Here is a 21,113-nt window from a genome sequence, read left to right as displayed (position 1 = left end):
GGCAGCAAGTAACTGGGTGCTGCATTAACAGGCAGAAAGAGGGTTCCAATCTGAGTCACCAAACTGTGTTCAGCTTTACTAAAAAAATAGAAAAAAACAATACAGTAACCTAAACATTCTGAGTATCAAATCAAGAAAAGAGGAATATTCAAGACTTCCGATCCACAAGCTTACACTGGAAATAGCAGGAAATGCAGGGAAATATTTGGACCCAAAGGAGCTGTCACTAATGCCCAGGCTGGCTGGGAAGCAAAATATGATGTTCCATGCAGCATACCACTTGTTTTGCACTGTTACTCACTACCAAGAGAACACCAGTGGTCACCGATTTAAGGGAGGAAGGATATATTGTAAAAAGTTATTAAAAAAATAGAAACTCCTTTGCCTGAGTAACAGTCATCATCTGAACACATTGCCTTTTACCTGCAGGAATGCTTCCAAAAAAATAAAGACTGGGGAACGTCTACAGCTGGATTATACAGCATTAAAAAAAAGCAAACAATTCTGCACTGAGCTGAAAAAGAATCATTTAATGTGCCATTAAATCAGTGTAATTTACAGAAATTGCTCAGTGGCACATCTGCTTTTACTGCCATAGAGTACTGGGTAGCAGTTTTAACACTGGATCTAACTGTATCGTTTTTGGAAGCATCACTGAACAATGTGTCACCTTTGCTGCAGCTCCCTAGAAGTTTATAATAAATGCAGTATGTGTACTTACCCTGTAACCTTCAAGATCCCTCATTTGAATCTGCAGCAGAGAAAGATCTCTCAAGATTTGAAGATTGTCTTTGTCCCATTTCAGTGCATTCCTATAGCATTTGATAGCTTCGTCATACTTCTTGTCTGACCTCTGAAGAAGGCCATAGACATGCCAACCTGGAAAACTCTGTTAAAGATTCTATTGAATTCGAGTAGGGAGAAAATAGACCCAACACAGCACAGAGAACAATTGTTGAAAAGCTCTTAAGCCATTTTAGACATGGACAGTAACATTATAATCATTACAATTCTCTTCTTTAGCCACGCAAAAACCGGCTGCAAACTGAAGACAGAGAACTGCTTGCCCATTGTATGTACAGGTTACATATAAGATGCTCTAAACTGTACTTTTCATGTACTAGGGGAAGAAATAAAGTAATAGGTTCTCTGAAAAGACTATCAGGCTTACTCAAACACATTTTTGAATAAGAGTTTATATTAGACAACTGAAGTGCTTGCACTTTCTGCATTCTAAGTATATGACAAGTCCTTATCAATGTAGTGGCAACTATTGATGTTTTTAAAGCAAATCACACACTTAAATGCCTAGTTCAGCCCACCACCAGTTTAGAGTTGCAGCTTAATGATAAAAAAGTACTTGGAACATGACAGAGTAGTATTTGAACCAACTGTGACTGCAAGGGTAACTGCAAACCATCTGCCCTTTGGATAGGGTAGACAAAGTGCGATGTATTGGAAACAAAATTTAAAATTCTGAACTTACAGTTTGAAGGCTAATGGTACTAGCTTCTGTTGCTATTCTATAAATCAAGTAGTTGTAGAAATAAACCTTTTCCATTCACAAAAGAAAGCTCTGTTTCAAAAAGGATACAGACATGGCTCTTCAAGTCATTCCTTAGGCCTCTACGCACAAGTTCATAAGCTTCCTCTTTCTTCCCTAGACAGTTCAATGTTAGTCCTTTCATTGCCAAGGTCTCTAACAAATAATAATAATAATAATAAGATTAAATAAGTATCAGTCATTTCCATAGGGTTTTAAGCTTAATATAGCAACTCTAAATATAGTAGAAACGCAAATTTAGACTCAGTTATCAGCACCAAGATTTTGCATTCTTTTTTCACATGGAAAACTATACTGGCAGATCATTCACTTAAGTACATCACCTACAACAACAAAATTTATGCATCACTTCCACCAAAATGTGAAGCAGCATTTTACTTTAAAGGCACTTAAAAACTGTCTGGTCTACAAATATCTTGAAGAGTGTTTTCATTTTTCCTCCTCTGCAAAGAAGCATTATAACTAAAGTATTTACTCACAACACAGACTTCCACACATCCACCCATGCCAAATTAGTTGGCAAAGGAAAAAGAAAATTTCTGGACAGCAGAAAGAAACTCTCAACTCAGTATTAAGAGCCAAACATCTTTTTCTTCTTTTATAGTAAGGCTATTCCTTCAGAAAAAGTAGCAGGCCACAGACCTGACTGGCATACAGTGCTGAACAATAACCAATCTCTTCCTTTTGTCTTTCACTTCTACATGAGTGAATAACAATTTCCCCTGAAAAGTCATTTAAGCAATACATACTTGTATTAAGAAACATGCACTGTGCTATGATGAATACTAGACTTGCAGCACAAAGATAAAGAATGGTAAGCTATGGCTACTGGTAAGACCAGTCTTTAAAATTACAAATCTTAGCAACAATAACTGCTTAACATGGCGCATGTTCCTGGATGCCCTTACTGCTTTAAAGGCAAAAGGTTAAGTATAAAATGCTATAAATATAAGACTTCAAAATTATTACCCCACCCTAAAGCATAGGGGGAAAGAGCACATGCCATTTTTAAAAACTTACCTCCATGTTCTGCAAACTTTGGGTTAGAAAGGATCTGTTTACAGAACTTCAGACCATTTCTATACTGCTTATGTTCGTAACACCTCTGTTGAAGAAAAGCAGAGTACATTTATTAAAACAATTTAAAGTGAAATTATTTCTGCACCCCCAAAATCAGGCATCAGTGCACCTAGGCCTTTCAGAAAATGTACTAATATTTTAGTTAACCCTGTTTAATGTGCTTCCTGACATTAAAAATACTTCACATGCCCTGAAAAAAAGATGCATATGTTAGTAAGAACATGAACTTAAATGTATAACTGAAGATCATTATCATACAGCAATTCCTTGGCTAAGATGCCACAGGAAGTGTTAAGTGCCTACAAAGATTCAAGTTTCCATTAACATAAAAGCAAACCTCATGTCATAACATATTTTGGTGAGCATTCAACTCACTTTGGCTCAACCATCTTTCAGAGAAATACCACGAGATAACCTCCAACAACCATACAAGCGAGAAAAAAAATGAAATCAGAACTTGGCTTAAACTATCTTTGAAAGCAACTTCTTACTATCAATTTGAATACCACATCTCTCATATACATCCAAACTTTCAAAACGGGGATATAGTAACGTTATCTTGCCATACTGGAAATTAAAAACACTCCTCTACAGTTTTATTAAATCCAGCTGTAATGATTGACCTGTGTTTGAGTCATTTCGTTACACAAGATGACAATGCAAAATGGCACACAGAACGAACTTTTAAAACCAGTTTTAGTATTTTACTTCTGTTAATCCACTCCCCGTGCTAATCTTTAAATTGAAGCCAAAGGAGGAAGAAGTAATGTTGTAAACACCAATTCATATGCTTTAAGTCACTTAAGCAAATCCTAGGAAATTCTTCGTTTTCATTTTACTGTGATACCAATGCCCCAACTTGAGTCTAAGAATCAAGAAACACACATTGCTTGAGCACAGACCCAAATCCTATGGTAACTAGCCTCCGTAACAGGTCCTCACTGACTCCAGTTGAGCAGTTCTGGTGGCAGCACGGCTGACAGGAGTGTAAAACTAGGTACAGTGGACAAGTTTTCAAGTCTTCCTAAGCCAGTCATAGTTCGGGATTCCACCTTTCCTCACTGCTCCAAAGTAACTATGCAAGAGCATTAATAAGCACGTATTGACACCATTTTTTCTCCAAGCATTTCCATCAAAAAAAAGTCCGGAGAGGCAGACCCAACAGGTCAGGTCATCAAGCAGAAAATCCTAAGAATAAAAATTTAAAAGGTTACATGGATGTTATGGAAATGCTTAAAAAAGAAAATGGCTTATCTACCTCAACTTCTCTGCTTTACATTGCTTTTGCATCACAAAAGGTGCTGTTCCGAAGCACAGACGGAAACACCAACAATAAACTTCAAAGGTGTAAAAAACTGGTATACCACTATGTGGATGTATTATTTGCTAGGTACTGAAGTATCAACGCTAAAGACCAAGAGGCATCACAAACCAAGGATCTTGCTCCCCCTACCCTGCTGCCAACTTCTGGAGAAAGGAAATAATGGGAAAAGTAAAGAAGAGGAGAAAAAGGAAGATGCCCAGAGAGAGCATCCAAAGCAAGACTGACTCAAAGAGGAATGTATCAACAAAAGAGCAACAGAATGGTCTGGACTGGAAGGAAACTTCAAAGATCATCTAGTCCAATGTCCTCGCCACAGGCAGGGACATCTTTCACTACATCAGGTTGCTCAAAGCCCTATCCAACTCTGACTGAACACTTCCAAAAGACAACACCCTCTGTCAGCAAGGACAGGAAAAGTTGGCAGGGCAACCACCCAGCCAAAGGAAGATTAAGGGTTAGGTAAGAGGAAATCTGTGTAGGCTTTTTTTTTTTGTATTTTTATTAAACTTCACTGGTTATTATTCACACCTTTTAGTCATTACCTGCTTTCAAGTAGCTGGCTGAGTCACTTTAATCAGCCACTGGCCACAGCTGACAGAGCTTACAGGTGACAACGCAACAGGGTCAAGCTTTTTTTTAATTGAAATCATCAGTCACAAAAGTTACCGCCCAGGCCTCCTCCCTGAAAGCAGAACCTCCATTTGCTCCCACCTAGGTAGTTGTGAAAGCAGCAAAACCTGTCACAAAAGTGGTGCAGCCACAGGAACTTAAGAACACGTCCCGAGTCGAACTAAAGCATTGCCACAAGAAGGGGTACTTAGGGGTTTTGCAATTTGCCTTTAAGTACAGCTGCTCTGATGCTGGCTATCTACGATTCTATGAAATCTTATCTCTAAACAGTTCCATTTTACATACTCTAATAACCAGCCTTTCACCTTGAAGTTTAAGGAAACTCAGCCAAGATGGTATATATATGCTAAACACAGGAAAATTTGCACATAGATTTTTCACAGAGTAGAAGTACCTTGCATTATTAAACTCACCCAGAATTGTAACAAGTTCTCCCTTTAGGCTGCAGGGAGGAAAAGTTTACAAGTTTATACCCACTTATGTCTACAGAAAGGTTCTCATCAACCCAGACGACACTGGGTAGGACCAATACATTATCAGGAACTGATCGTGTACATGTATCGCCTGAAGTACCAAATAAAGAACCAGCCATAGCTGCACATAATCCCCAGCAAAGTATCAGCTCTCCATTTTCAGGCGTTTTCCCATCAAGACAAGTTGAAGAATTTCTCCAGCCTTTCAGATTAATACTTCAAGCCTACTTCATTCTATTAATGGAACCATTTCAAATTGTGTCATTTTATAAGTTTCTCTATTCTATGTATGTATTCTATGTACACTGTATTATTTTGACAGTGAAAGGAAGGGAACAAATGAAAACGAGGTCATGCTTCATCCTCTTTCAGAAAAGAGATTGTTTCATCAAAGCGGGTCCAACCACCTCACTAAGATTTTACTACTTGAAGCCATGCATATATACTTATCTCCTTCTCCAAAGAGGTTACGGACTAACAACCTTAAATAAATGTGTGTACGACAGAGAAGGAAGTCAGGAATGCAGCATATGCCGCCATGGGTGGTACAAACCTTGGTGAAACTGTGGCTTCAAGGAGCAGAAACAAAAGAAAAAAAAAACTTTTAAGAAAAAGGAGACAGTAGATATCAAAAAGGGGAAAGGAGGAACAGAAAGAATAACACAAGTAAAGATGAGCATGAATAATACACAGCCTAGGAGAAAAATTCCCTAAGGGAATCAGTAGTTTCTGAGTAAGAAGAGAAAAAAGAACCAGTAATTAAAAAAAATATTAACAAGTAGGAATGGTGACGTCTCAAGTATTCTTGGGACGTTGCTGGAAGCAGAAATAGTCTTCATCTGGGTAGTTTGTTTCCTCCCAGATGAACAGCTTGTAGTAGTCATTCCCAGGCCTCCGACCCTTACTTTGGGACAGCTGTTCTGCAGAAGTAACATACTTCTCCGTTGCAGAGACCGCTACAAAAGTGTGGTTGCCTCCTCTAAGCTGAATTCCTGCATATATACACTTCCAAAGCCAGCAGTAAGAGCCTTCTTGTGACGCTTGACAGACAAGTGCTCCAGCTATGGTTTGTGACATCATGCAATGAAAAAACATAAAAGCTAAACTTCTAAAAAGTAAGGTTAATGCTTTAAAACAAAAGAACGTAGCTCTCTATCAGCACTTAATATCTATTACACATTTGCTGCCCTTCAAAGCTTTTCCTTTAGTAAATTACCAGATTTTTAAAATATCTAACAAGCTTTTCTATACGTGTCGTGGCTAGACTTACAACCTACTCCAAACACACCAAAACTATTTTTATACTCTAACTCATTTTCCGTATTTATAGCAAGGAAACAGCACCTGCTCCAATGCAATTCTACAAAGAATTAATAAGATGAAGCAGAGTCCGACTCCTTCAAAATCATGCAAGACTATAGCAGGTAGGAGAGAACTTGCATTTGCACAGCTCTCCCCGCCTCCAAAGTATTTATTCAATGGATTTGTATAGATGGTGATTACTAGACTGAGATTGTAAGGAACACAGCTAGACCATATTCTCTAGAAACTGAAGTCTGAGGTGGAAAGAAGGCTCACGTGCTGGTGTTTGGATGCCTTCACTGTATTAGGGCATCTGCACAAAATCAGTCTTTGGCCAGCAGATGTCTTACACATGGCTCAGCATGCCAAGTGCGAGTGAATTCCGCTGCATTTCTTCCTTGATGGCTGCCATAAAGAAAGGTGAAAAGATTTCACTATTTATGGCTTACCTATGTCTAGACAGCTAACTGCTAGATGGAGTTTGTTCCCCCCTTGCCACAGATAATCCAGTTTTGAATCTTCCCTCTCTAGTGCACCTACTTTCTAAACCTTGCTACCAAACCTATGGCTAGCAAATAAGACTGACTTGATTCTTAAACAACTACTCTGGTTACCTGCAAGGTTATATGCAAGGGCCATGCTACTGATTATAGTTGCATTCCTAAGGGCTGCTGACAATAGCAGAGATGACTTTTCACCCAAACTTAATTCAGCATTGCTTTCTTTATATATTGCATAAGCAAATAGATCTTCACAAATGCATTTTAGAAATTTGACGGTCGTAAGTTTGCAATGTAGAGAAGTAGGCTCTAATTCATTGCTACCTGTAAGCAAGCAGCACATTTTACCTCTGACATATTCCTCCTCTCTCAAAACACAGATTTTAATGGTCAAGTACATATGTTTTCAACTAAAAAGCAAGGATAATAGTCAAGTGCAGTATTTTGACATGCAGGTATGCATCTCAGCATCAAATACACAGCACACAGCAAACCAGATTCTGCCATTACACATGAAATATTTTGCACATATTCACTTCCAGAAGTGCCATTTCTTTTTATCACAAAGCAGTCTTCCTGTCCTGCAAGCATTTAGTAACTCAAGTAAATATTTAATAGCCATCCCAACTTAAATTTGCTAGTTGTAAGACATTTTATAATCACTACAAGTACAGACTGAAGTGTCCTGGATGTTCAGTAACATCAACAGTTAACAACAGATCTAAGCATAATGCCAGGAGTTACCATCAGTCTTACCAGAAGCTTCATAGCCCAGTGAATCTACACTGCCACCAGGTATGACTTAACTTAACCTAAGCAAAGAATCACCTAGATCATGACACAGAAAGCAGAAAACTCCCTTTCTAGAAGGGCACTTGAGAAGATGCGTATATCCAATCTAACATTCAAGAGCATTTCAAAACTGCTTTGCTGCAGTAAAAAAAAAAAAAAAAAAAAAAAAAAACAACAAACAAAAAAAGTCTCATGAAAGTCCATCCAGGATTGATTTTGCAGCTCATTAAACAGGTGAGAAGCAGACCCAAAAGCATCTCATGAGCAAGCTTAAGACAGTCATAGGAGAACATCATACAGGAGAACCTGCCTTTTGTCTTCTTAGCCGGACGCATGCAAAACTAGAAGTTTTTCCAAAGCAAAAAAGGTACCATTTGCTCCCCAAGCTCACAAATGGGAACACTGGGGTGTTAAGTGACTGCTTGCTTTTTATTCTTACTTGGAGGAGCACAGCTACTTACAAGAATGGGGTGAGAGTAAAAAATCAGTCCCAGGCATGTGGGATGGGATCACATTCTCAATCATTATGCCCTTTGAACTGGAACAGTAACAGAACAATAGCATGCAAAGTTTATTAAAAGAGACAGAAATTTACAAAGCACAGTGTGAAAAACTTTTAACTGTTTTCTCTTTGAAGATGACATATTTTCCCACGTCACACTTAACCTCCACAACACCAATTTTTTAGACTCCTGTATCTGCAAATTAATGGAATTAAAATGAATGCAAATTCAAGTTGTTTAAAAAAAAAACTCAAACAAAACCAACAAAAAACCCAAATGCCAAAACACCACCAAAAACCCCATCGGAAATCCATTCTCAGTGACTGTAACTCCTTTCATTAAAGCAAACATCCTAATTTAGTCAACGCTATGATGGCCTAGCCAAAGAATGCGATTTTCTTCACCAAACGAGTACCAAAATTGGATTCAGCCACAAGAGACAGTGAAGATGCAAACTTAAAACTTCTCATCACCAGTCCAACGTACTCCGCTCCTCTTCCTCAGCAGGAGACGCGGCCCATGTTACCGTAAGAGGCAATACACTGCAGACTATTCCCCAGCATACACAAGAGTCACCAGACAGGACAACTGATAATATACATGGGCACAGGCAAATGTATTACTTGCCCCTGGAAGTCCCCAGGAGAACGGATGATGGGTTGCTCTACCAGAACAGTTCAGGGATTCCACGCTCCGCCATCCTCTCCCTTGAGGGTCTGTGAGGCTTGAGGAGAACCAAGGTGGACAAATCCTTTCAACTACAGTACAGGGGTGTGCTCCTTAGCAGACTCCACAGTTTCTCCCAGTAGCAGCCATGAACATGTACGCTTGCAGCATCACATAGCAATGTTGGCAACTCCAATGCCAAGACCTTTGGCAGCAGAAAGCATTAGTGTAGCTGGTCTTTGCATTAGCTAAGGGGTGCACTTACAACGCACGATATGCATGTCCGCCACTCAGATGCTATCCATTTCTTCCAGCACAGTTCAGATGCAGCAACTCAACAGATACTAAGTCCAAGCACTGCACAGCTCAAGGCTGCTTTCCAGCAGTTACTCTCTCTACAGCTAGACTAGATCAGGTCAAGTCTCTAAGGTGGCACTAATTCAAGCTAAATGTAGTAAAGAAGATTCTGAAAGCTGGAAGCATTAAGAGCAACTACTCATGAATTAGTGGGTCTTTTGAGCACTAGCCATATCAAACAACTACTCACCTCGAATTAGTGGGTCTTTTGAGCACTAACCATGTCAAACAGCTCAACAGCTCTAGGCAAAAGCTTCCACCACACTGATTCAGTTCCATGACAAATAGAAGATGTATAAACCCAAGGACTGAACACCACCACCACCTCCCGCCAAAACAAAACTTACAGATATATTAATGCTGAAAACTCGGGCAAACCTGCAGAAATTCTTTTGCTGTCAGATTGAAACCAATCCTCTTCCATTGCTCTGCAGTGTTAATGAACAGAACTGATCTTCATAAGAAACAGCTTTAGCAATTGCCTAATTTAAGGGACTAAGAAACCCTCCCTCCTGCACAGCCCACCTTACTTTTTCAGAAGTGACAGATACCTTCATAATTAGCATTGCTTGGTAGAATATAACCAGAGGAACAGAACAAGTTCAAACTGAAATTAATTAGGAAGAAGGTAAGAAACATCTGTGTCTTTTCATTTAATACTGAGGCAGTAATAATAATTTTTTATTAATAATGTAATAATTCCTGTATTTGATGGAATCAGTATGGGAACGGCTGCTGACAAATAAGTTACCGGTCTTACAGAAGTAAAACTAGAAATCTGCACTCGCTGAAGCAAGGCTATTGCTGAAAAATCCATTATTTTACATCAGTTCTGTTGGCCACTAGCTGCTTACTTTAATCTCTCCTTCCTAGGGAGAATTACCATGAATCTGGCCACGTCAACCAAGATCAGCTGACTTCTGTGCCTTACCCTGGAACCCTATGTTCAGGCTTCACCTCTGAATTTAAGCATGAAACTGACTGTACTTCACAAAAGATCAGTATGTATAGGATGTATTTGGCTTTTCATGATCATCTGAAACAACCAAGTAAATCAATTCCAAGATATGGCATGAAAAGTGCTAAAGGAGCCTACACAATAGGTTCTTCTGGATTTACACGGACACTCCAACTCAGCTGTATCACACAACATCGCCCAAGACACGCGGTAAGGCTACTGACATTTTCTACCCATGTATTATATGACCAGAGTACTCTTCACCCTTAGCTCTGAGGTATGTGAGATGTTGTCTTGTAGCATTGAGCTGTTGTGAAATAGTTAAATGTTGCTAGTAAGATAAGAAAGGTTGTTCTTCAACATTACAAGGCTTGCTAACCTGATTGCGTAGTACCATAGAAGCAAACAAATCCTTGTAACAAGTCTCGCTGATCTCAATTTTAATGGGTGGCAATGAATAATTGTTCATTTTCTCCAAATCCCTTATAAGAAAAATCAGAAAGGACGTAACTCCTTATCACCACTCTTGATGCATTGACACAGTGCTGCTGTGGATGAAGAGATTTAAACCTGAGATGCCCAGCAAGTGCAACCAGCAAACACTCATAAAAAAAACCAAACAAACAAACTTTGAAAAACAGGAATAAACACAACTTGGTCAAATTCTAACCAAAATAAAGGGTATTGGATGGATTAAGTCTATTTCCCCAAATAAGATTAGTTTCAGATCATTACAAACCCCACTACCCCACTTTGGGTTTAGCTGAGAGTACCTTTAGCAGTAACAACATAAGACTGGCTATGATCTTACAACTGAAGAAATTAGGATGCATTTCTCTTATGAAAATACTTTATTAACTGAAACAGCTAATGAACAAAATTATGTTGCTCCTCTGTAACTTACAACAGGGAACCCTCTTTCTACAATTTCTGACAGCCTCAACGACAACAAATGCCCTCATTTGGTGAAGAGGCTTTAGTAACAGCAAGTATTGCTCAAGCAATTCCTTAATAGTATCCTAGAGCCTCAAACAGTAAGTTCTTTCTTTAACAAGTTTGAGAATTATTTCTGAAAAACAAGAATGGTGACTCTGCTTAAAGCAGCAGGTCTGTTCTTTACTTCCATTCCAATGTTTAAACCAAGACATAATTTTTTTTCTACTACTTCTGGCAAAGCCAAGTGATGTATTCCTTTTGGCAAAGGAAGAAACAAATGATTGACATCTCAGCAGCAAAGATACTGGAAAAGCCTTCCTAGTAATTCCGTGTTTCAGATGAGATAGTATGTGGTGAAACTCCAGTGGTGAGCATACTTGATTACTGTACAGTCATGCAAATGCAACAATGATTGCATACAAAATGTGCTAATTTACTTGGTTACTGATAAAAGTGAAATTCTGGAAATCAGTCTTTAATCTTGAACCAAGATCAATTAAGAGATTTCAAAGTCTGTCACCTCAGCAAACTTAAAGTCAGCACCTGAACTTCTCCGAGACAGATCATTATTTTTAAAAGAACTGGTGCTGGCAAAAGTATTAGTGAAGGAGAAGCACAGGTCTGTCTAGTTTGGAAGTGGAGGGACAGGGAACAGATTCTGGAATGAAGAAACAGGAAGATGGCCCAGCAGGAGGGACTTGGCATATTTACAGCAAAGACATTGAAGAGACGCTGTTCAACAGGCTTTTTTATCATCAGGAAGTTCCTGTATCTTTTAGTAGAATGCTTGTCAAAGCCAGCATGGAAAGAAGACCGTTCAAAGACAAAAACCCTCAAGCACAGCAGCGTTACTGTAGAAATGACCAACAAAAGGCTAAATTCAAAGCCCCCTCTCCTGCAGCAGACACCTTGGTTACTGTAATGCCCCACTGGAGGACACTGGTTCTGGCCATACCCAATTAAGCCTGCCCAGCACATAAGGTAACTGATCCAGAGATGTAAGATGTACGGCTCTCCAGACATCATGAAGACCACAGAATCACCAGTCCTGAGCAGAGAAACTCTGATGAGCATACAATGTAATATACACAAGCCCAGACCAGCATGGCACCTTGCTTCTCCAGGATGCTACTTCTACAGTATATACCAGTTATAAATCAGTAAAACTACTTCAACAAGGCCTGAACACACACAGTTCCTCACTTGAATTGTTTGTCTGCATCATAAAATATGCCTCGCTTCTTAAATACTTGGACTTCTTTCCTCCCTGCTTAAACCATATTCAGCTAGAGGCTAAGCCCACTAGCTATCGTGAGAACTATTTGCACCACTTACTCTGCCAGACCATCATGACGCCAAGAGCTTTATTCTCTGCTGTTTAAAGGAACTGGAAAACTCTTCCACATGATGTATGGCACCTCTAGCAACTTTGTATTTTACATTTGTTCAATACATTTTCAATGTATTTAACTTGTACATCCAAACAAAAGTTAACTGAGTATTGTCTTTTGGATTGGGGGGAGGAACCCAACCAACAAACCACCCTGAACATATTTGACAAATTGTACCTGACTAGATAAGTGGCTGAATGATTTGGCAATGCGCCAGGAACATTCATTGGTTATATTTAATTTACAAACATAATCAGACAGTCCTACAACTACTAGTTTTATACTTGCTAGTAAGGGGGGTGGGGGGGATGGAGTAAACTGCTTTTTCCATTACTTCATACTGCATCCAGCCTCCTGGGTACCAAAGAGTCAACTTCTCAATCCCTTCAACTCCCGCGTTTGCTATTCTACCCTTTCCTCTGCCTGAATTCTTGCGTAATCTCAGGACTTCCTAGAGATTATGTGTGTCCAAAATAATGATACACACTCAATTAATTTTAAATGTTCAAATGGATCAAAAACAAAAAGAAAAAATGTAGAGATCTACTTTCCTCCTAAACTCCACAGAATGTTTGAGCAGAAGAACAGGAATATCTACCTGCAGACTTAACAGTAAATAGTTAAAACTTTAAGCAATATAAACTAGAAACTTTCTTTTTAACTGAAGTGCAAGTTTAAGCAGAACAAGGATCAATAATCTGTGGGTTGTTGTTGTTTTGTGGGGTTTCTTAATTCTAATTATGCAGATCCTGTTCCCTTTGTACTACAGGAACACTATACTGTCAAATGCCTTTCAACTGGAAAAACATTTCTATTGGAACCTCCACATACCTGCAAAGTGACTAGAGAGGTTAGTCAGTGTGTTGCAACATGCAAAGACAAAGTGCACACGCTTCTGAACTCAGAATTTGTCAGTTAAGTGGAAATGCTGGCTTGCAAGCAAACCCATACACAAAAGAAATTTACTGATCATGTAAGATGCTTACTACAAGACAAACAAACTCTGTTAAGTTATTATTGCCTTTTGCTATGGAAAGCTAGGCAGCTTGGTGTAAACCTTAATGTTTGTGTTACAGGCAATACTTAAAAATGGCAAAGAATTGAGGCCTCAGGAACTTAAAACGCACACAAAATCAACATTTTTTCTTTGTTTTCTGCTTCACCTACAAAAATACAAGGCTGCTGCCTACTTCACTCCTGTGTTTACTACCTCCACAAAAATCAGAATGATTTTCTATTTCTGTAAACAGCCTGTGTCACAGCAATTATCTATTTGAAGGGTAATGCATCCTTTTGATACCACTTGGGCTGGTTCTCAAAACATATGCTGGGGAAAAAAAAAAAAATCTCATCCAGGCACACTCAACAGAACTCCTCCATGGTCCACCCCAGCCAGAAGACAGCATGTGCCAACCCAGGGCCAGACAATCAGACCGCCTTGTTAGCTGGTCAGGGGCTCAGGGGTCCTGTCAGGGAGCCAGATGCCCAGGCAGACTCAAGCTCCTCTTGCTGCTGTTAAACCACTCATGGGCCAGAGGAAGACGCAGCAGAGGATACGGCATAACGAAGGGTTACACTCTCCTGAAAAGAAGGTGTAGACTGGAGAGGCTGCAGGAAGAGAGAGGTGGAGTAAAAGCATAGGAGTATGGAAGTAATGTACATCTCGCTAATTCAAGCCAAATACGTAATCAAAACTTCACAAAGTAGGGTCATTATCCATAACAAGGCTGAGAAGTGGTTCATTAGCCAAATTTTCAGTGTGATGAAAACCAGCTTTAAGGCTTTTCTAATCGCAGGGCAGTCTTAACACTAAACTACATATCACAGGCTCATCCCTGCAAGATAACAGGAAAACACCAAAATGCCACAGTAACTTTCAGCCTACCCAGTTTCCGAAACTCCTGTATCTGTATTGAAGAATTTCAGTTTAAAAAACAAAAGGGACAAAATAAAAATTGCTTCAGTCTAAGAAATCTGCTTGGACTGGAGCACACCTTTCTCTTTTCTGACCTGAACCAAATCACAAAGCTTTACCCAATTTGCATGTGCTGAGCCAGCACTTTCTCCAAATAAACTCTTCTTCTTCCCTTTTTCCAGCCATCCATACAAGTACTCAGACAGTCATGCATCAAGCCCAGGGAAAAAAAAAAAAAAAAAAAAAAAAACACACCAAAAAAAACCCACAACCCTCAAAAGTTTTAGACACAGACAGGCTCCTTGATTCAGTCTGTCTTGGAACTGCACAAGCCATCCTCAATGCAGAGGAAGGTGGGCGAGTGAGCAACAAGGCTACCGCTTCTGCGGCTCCTAACACATTAAAAATTACACACTTAGAACAAGGCCACACCAACACCCAAGCAGGACCGAGTCTTTCCAAGTAAAATAAGCTTTACAGTTCCTTGTACCTACTTTTTAACCCTAAACGAGACTGCACATGTCATGAGATAACTGGACTGTGGATTTCTGGTTCTACGGATTTATTTCATTTTCACAAAATATTTTGAAAAAGCAAGTGACTGAAGATTGCACACACTCCCCCCGCCTTAAGTGGCAGAGGTTTACAGAGCCGTAAGACTGCTCTTACTCCAAGAGGACTGCAGCACCCTTCTTGCTTCTCATCTCGGGAACAATCCAATATAGCAGCCTAAGCCTCTTTGGAAGAGGACATGGGATTTTTAGACAAAACTGACTTTTTTGAGAGAAAACAATATAGCGCTTGACCCAGATAACATAATTTTCTAAATCAACCCACTGAATTTATTCACTAATATAACTCTGTTGTTTTCCACTCGCCCCAGGACCTTGGTAAGACAAGGTTCCCACAACACCTGCACCAAAGCTGGAACAAGTTCCTTCAGACGTGCGCAGCTCTGTTACACTTCAGTGGTATTTGGACTGTACTCTTAACAATCGCATCCTACAAACCAGGTTTAATGCCCAAATCCCACCGCAGTTTCCCCCACCCACATGCCAGCTGCCGCCCAGAAAAATCGATTTGTCAAACTTTAACGGGAGTTAGCTACAAGTTAAAACTTCGGGACGACCTCAAAACCTTCATCCTGCTCCGCTTCCTCCTTTGAAAGCCACCTTCCCCACCGACCAACAAATCTGGCCCCTATCTACACCAAAAATCTGGATTACTAGAAAAAAAATCAAATAAAAAAAAAAAAAAAAGAGGGCAGCTGCAGGCGGCATGCCCGTGAGTGGAGCACCGCGGGGGTATTCTCACGGAGCCGCTGGAGCGTCCCGCCGCCGCCAGCGCTGGGACACGGGTCACCTCCCGGGTCACCCCCCGGGTGGGCGAGCTCGGAGGGGCGGCCGCCCCCGCTGCTGCCCCGGCCCCCGCGGGGCCGCGCCCGGGCGGGACAGGGCGCGGGTGACAGGCGCCCTTCGGCCCGGCAGGAAGGAGCCGGCGGCCGTCAGGGCCGGGGCGGTGGCGCCGGGGCTCCGCTCGCCGCCAGCCCAGGGGACGAGCCGGGGCACGGACCGCCGCTCCCCCCCCCCGCCCCGCCCGCGGCCCGCCGCGGCCGAGCCCGGGCCTGCCGCCCCGCCACTCACCAGGATGCGCTTGAAGAGCGCGTTCTCCTTGGGCGGCAGGCTCACCGACGGCATCCTCCCCGCCGCTCCCGCTCCCGCCGCTGGCTCCGGCGCCGCCGAGGGGCTCCGGGGAGGGGGGGGGTGGGCGGGCGGACTGCGTCCCGTCCCCGCTGCTCGGGCGCCGCTGCCGGGAGGCTCCCCACCGGAGTCTGGCCGCCGCTACCGTCGCCTCCCTCCCCACCCACCCCCCGCCCGCCCTCCCTCCTTCAAACCGCCGCGCTCTCGCCGGCTGCGGGCCCGGCCCCTCCCGGCCGCCGCCGTCTGCGCGCCGGGCTGCCCCGCGCCGAGCCCCGGGCGGCGGCTCACGTGGTAACTGAGCAGGCCGGAGCGAGGCGCCGCCAAAATGGCCACCGCCGCGGCTTCCCCAGCCGGGTCACGGCGGCCCGCGCGCATGCGCCGCGACCCCGCGCCGGCACCGCCCGGGCCAGGTGCGCCGGGGCGGGGCCCGAGCCGGTCAGCGCGGGCCCGGGTCGGTGGGGCCCGAGTCAGCCCGTGGGGTCCCGGCTCAGCGGGGGCCGGGCGTGCCCCGGCGCGGGGCCAGCCGCTCGCGCCTCAGCCCGCCGCCCGCGCGGCGCGGGCATCGGTTCTCCCGGCGGGGCCCGCCGCCTCCCCCGCGCGCGGGCCCGAGGGAGCCCCCGACGAGCGGCGCGCGCCCCGCTCTGCCCGCGACGTTGCGGGCGCGGAAGGGACGGGCTGCGGCGGGGCGGGGACCGGCTCTGGCTCTGTACCGACAGCGAGCGCCGTTAAGAGCGGGGGGTGTGTGTGTGCAGCGCAGCAGGCGCCCGGCCTCGTGCGGGACAGCTCGTCCGCGGGGCGCCGGGGCGGCCCCTCCCCCGTGGGCGGGGCCAGGCCGGGCTGACAAGATGGCGGTGGCGCTACGGGCAGCGGAGCGGTTGCGGTTGGCGGCGGGGCCGCCGAGGCTCGGTGAGCGGGGCCCAGCCCGCCGTGGCTCGGGGCGGTGGGGAGCCCGCTCTTGCTTTAGGCGGGGGGGTCTGCCCCGAGGGCTCGGCGCGTTACTGGGCCGCGTCGGTGCCCTGGGGCCTGCCCGTTGACCTGAGTGTCGGCCGGGGCCGGCCTCGTTCTCCTTGGGCCTGGCGCCCCTCTTCGTGGCTGTGCTTAAAGCAAGCCGCGGTGCAATTTTTTTTTTTCTATCTTTTTTCTTTTTAATTCCAAACCACTCTGTTGTAAATTAATCTATTTATTTCGGTTTGAAGTTAGTGCTGCTTCCAGGCCGAGAGCAGGCTCGCCTGTTACCCATCGCAGCTCTTCAGGGAGGCTGTGCCGGCCCCCCCCCCCCCCCCCCCCCCACGGTGGGGCAGGCCGCGGGAAGCGCCTGGGGATGAAGCTTTTGCCGGGGACAACCTAAAAAAGATGAAGCGCAAACAAAAGATGCAGTAGGGTATGACTCTTGTGGCCCAAGGGAAGGCGAAGGGCGCTGCTTTGAACTGCTCCCCATCCCCACTTGCCTCCTCTGATCAGGGAGTTCATGGTGCTCACAAATGGGTGAGCTATTAACAGTGTCGTAGGGACCACTTACACAGAATTAATTGGATGTGTTTGTGGGTTTTTTGTTGTGGTTTGCTTCCCTCCCCCCTTGATTGTATGAGTGTTAGTAATGGACTTGGTAGTCTAAACCTGAGAAATGATAACACATTTGTAATCTTCCTTTTTAGCTTTTACTCGTTCTGCGTTTGTCGCAAAAAGACGTAATTATGACCAACCAAACTGGTTTGGAGTTGGCTTGGCTTTTAGCACCAGTGCTGCCTTGTGGGCTTTTGTAAGTGTTTTCATTTGGGTTTGTTGAACTTAACTATTCCCAGACCATAGTGATCTGAAGGCAATGACTACAAGCTACTTAGCTGATTGGGATAACGGACTGTCACAGCAGGTATCAAGACTGAAGCACAATATATTGATTATGTTTCCCCAAATCTCTGTTGCATTTTTCTTCATAAAAATGAACAACTTACCAAACTTCTCTGTGTTGCAAACTTAAAATGGCCACATCAGATGAATTAATTCCTCAAGCCTGTTGGTTTAAGGCTTTAATGTTATATTCCCCCATGGATCTTAAAAAAGACGTAGCAATATGCCTCAATAAAGTTGTGTTTGTCAGACTACTAATGCAATGTCTTCTCATCTTTCAGCTGTAGTCTATTAAGACCCCCTTTTCCAAAGCAAAATGCAGATGTAAGATGTTTCTTGTTTCAGAGAGCTAAAGGCTCAATGTTGATAAAGTAAGCAGGGTGTAGTAGCTCCCATGAAGATATGTGCAGGATAAGCAGCACTCCCACGATGACAGCACTTTTCAGGGTGGGGTGGATTGATTGACAGTAGGGACCTCCCCCCATTCAGTCACCCCACAGAAAATGTTTGAGAAAGGTGTGGAAAAAATGCCTCACTGTGCAGTTAGTAATTTACAGATAATTTACTCTGTATTGTGTCCCCATTACAAACTGGTTTGCATTCTGGTAACAGGAATTTTATATGCGGTCGAGGTTTCTGTTCTCTGGTTCCAGTTGTGTGTTGTTTAGCTGTTTATCGTATACTGCTATTTTATAGCTTTTCAAGCAGCATAATGAAGATGTAATGGAATATGAGAGAAGAAAAGCAGAGAGACAACACGAGTGTACAGGATGTTCATAGTAAGTATGGTGCTTTTGACTTCGCTGAATACAAATTCTGCGCATCTTTGATTTCTGTTAGCAATCAAGATATCGGACTGACTTACCTTCTTCCTGTATTATTTTCCTTTATACTTCTTGGGTTTTGCTTTTCTTCTAACTTATTCCTAGTTTTAAAGTGATAAGGTGACTGATCTGTATTTTCATATATTCATTTGTGTGCTTATTCACTGCCAGCTTTCTGTATTGGATATGCAAACTTTTGGAAAATAACCATATATCTTACAGTGCCTATAATAAATTTAGGTCGCAAAGAGAATACCTTACAAGTGCTTTAGTGGCAAGGATATCGAGCTCACTAAAAATAGCTTGTCTTTGCCTCTCTTATTTTAACAGGTCTACAGTGGGAAATGTTTTTTTCAGTTTCACTTGTACATTACACATAAGAATGATAGAAAGTCAAAGCCTGTAGACCTGCATTATGGTGCAGATTGTATGTGGTCATTGTCCTTTTCAATGTAAAAGACATAATTGTTTCTACCAGTTAAAAAGTCTATTGGGAATTACAGTCTCAGAGCTGTTAATATGTCACATGGAAGAACTGATTATACTAGGTATAGAAGAACTTGTAGTGCTGTGGTCATTTTTCCCATAAATACTCCTCTCCAGCTAAAAATACAGTATGTTGTGAGATGTTTTGAACCATATTCTTTGCTTCTATTTTTGTGTCGCTAAGATATTTTCCCCCCCTTCTTTCTTAGGTTGACGGTATGCTCACTAAGAAGTAACGTGATCAGCAGTTGTCCTACAAATAAATGAGCACAGCAGAAGTAAAAAGTATCTCAATACTTACGCTCATACATTTCATGTGCAGAATTAAGAAATAAATTATGAAGTATGGAAGAAACTTATGAAGACTTTCCTTGCCATGTATATTTCATTCTGCTGGTCTTGAAATTGTTTTATGTGGCATTTCTGTTTCATAGTTTATCAATGTTATTTTCAAAACTCTCTTTGTTATTCTGGAAGGTATATTACAAAATTAGACATCAGTTCAGAGGAAGTTCAGCAAATGTTCCAGAAGTTGTGTACTTTTGCCCTGCCATAATTTTCATTGCTAAATGTATATCATAAGCAATAAGTGAATATAAGAACGGGATTTATGGGAAACATAATGAAACTAATCTGTACAAATGCCAAAATGTGTGTTTGCTACTTCACACATCAAAGCAGCATCTTTCAGCTCAGTCTTGGCTGGGTAGATTTTCAAAGCTTGACCTAGTGACTTAGAGATGCCATAATGAAAGCTACACATCTGTTTGCAAGCTTGAGCTAGTTCCTTGAGTGCTGCTGTTCTTAAGTCCTCTGTAATCTGGATTGTCTTTTTAGTTCCCTAGAGCAGAAACAAAGCTTTTGTCAGAGACAACAAAAATCAGAGGTGGCTGACCTTTGAATACTGTGTGGGTTTTTATTGTTTGTCCTTACCAGGAAGTTTGCTTTGCTTTTGCTTCTGCATGCAAAGCGGAAACATACTCTGTATTGTCAAAAAGCAAGGATGAAAGCCCAGTCTTGGATCTGGGAGACTGTTTAACTCACCTGCAGCTTGTCAGTCTGTCCTTTCCTCAGTGGCTCTTAGCTAGGTCCTCTTGGGCACAGCTGCTTTTCTGTCTTGCGGCTCTCTGAGGCTTCTCATAGATCAGGGGTCCTCAAACTACAGCCCGCGGGCCGGATACAGCCCCCTTGGGTCCTTAGTCTGGCCCGTGGTATTTACAGACCCTCCCCGCCAGGGGTTTGGGTGGGGAAACCAAGCAGCCGCAGATGACTGCCTGCCACCTAATCCGGGCACCGGCCCCCTGTTTAAAAAGTTTGAGGACCCCTGTCATAGATGAAGCCGTGCACTGCTGTCCCCCAAGGATCTGTTCCTTGGAGGTGCTGCAGCTGGCAGCTGAGGGGGCTGTGCTGGCTGGCTGGGGCGGTAGAGGAGGGTGTGCGGTGCTTTACCCGAGGCTCGTGGCTGTGTGGCAGAGGAGGGGCTGGCCTTACCCTGCCGGTGTTTCTGGAATCGCTCACTGCGATGCCTGAAAGGTACCTGCAGCCTCAGTGGTGGGACTGCACCGGCGGTGTCGCAGGTGTCAAGGTCAGTCAAGGACAAAGGGCGGAAGAATGGGATAAAGATAATCGGCAGAAAATGGCATTAAAGAATCATCGAGGGCACCAGGGCTATGCGTGGAGAAGGGATGAGTAATGGGGCAACAGTCCAAGGCCGCAGGGCAGCTGCCGAGCTCTGACCTCGAGGGGCCTGTGGCTTCAGCTAACGTGATCCCGCAGCGCTGAGTTACTTCCACAAGCCTGCTGCTGCCAGCGCCGAGCTCGCCTGTCCTGGTGTTTAACCCCGGTGCCCTTTGCTGTGGACATC

The 21,113-nt window shown here is 43.3% G+C and overlaps 2 protein-coding genes across 2 annotated transcripts in view; one reads left to right on the top strand and one right to left on the bottom strand.

The window, feature by feature from the left end:
• NAA15 (N-alpha-acetyltransferase 15, NatA auxiliary subunit) overlaps positions 1 to 16,250 on the bottom strand; it is a 42,524-nt gene extending 26,274 nt beyond the window's left edge. The window contains exons 1-4 of the mRNA XM_040577934.1: positions 16,035 to 16,250; positions 2,585 to 2,669; positions 1,595 to 1,699; positions 722 to 879 (exon numbers count right to left, since the gene is read on the bottom strand). Of these exons, the coding sequence (XP_040433868.1) occupies positions 722 to 879; positions 1,595 to 1,699; positions 2,585 to 2,669; positions 16,035 to 16,088 (402 nt within the window). The 5' untranslated portion in view covers positions 16,089 to 16,250. The remainder of the gene's footprint in view (positions 1 to 721; positions 880 to 1,594; positions 1,700 to 2,584; positions 2,670 to 16,034) is intronic.
• Positions 16,251 to 16,863: 613 nt separating this feature from the next.
• NDUFC1 (NADH:ubiquinone oxidoreductase subunit C1) lies at positions 16,864 to 19,608 on the top strand. The gene is made up of 4 exons (XM_040577852.1): positions 16,864 to 16,997; positions 17,747 to 17,850; positions 18,636 to 18,718; positions 19,459 to 19,608. Coding segments are annotated over exons 1-4 (249 nt in total). The 5' UTR covers positions 16,864 to 16,936; the 3' UTR covers positions 19,460 to 19,608.
• Positions 19,609 to 21,113: the final 1,505 nt, after the last annotated feature.

The sequence above is a fragment of the Falco naumanni genome, chromosome 1 (genome assembly GCF_017639655.2).
Source record: "Falco naumanni isolate bFalNau1 chromosome 1, bFalNau1.pat, whole genome shotgun sequence".
Classification (NCBI taxonomy): domain Eukaryota; kingdom Metazoa; phylum Chordata; class Aves; order Falconiformes; family Falconidae; genus Falco; species Falco naumanni.
This window is presented reverse-complemented; position numbering and strand designations above follow the sequence as displayed.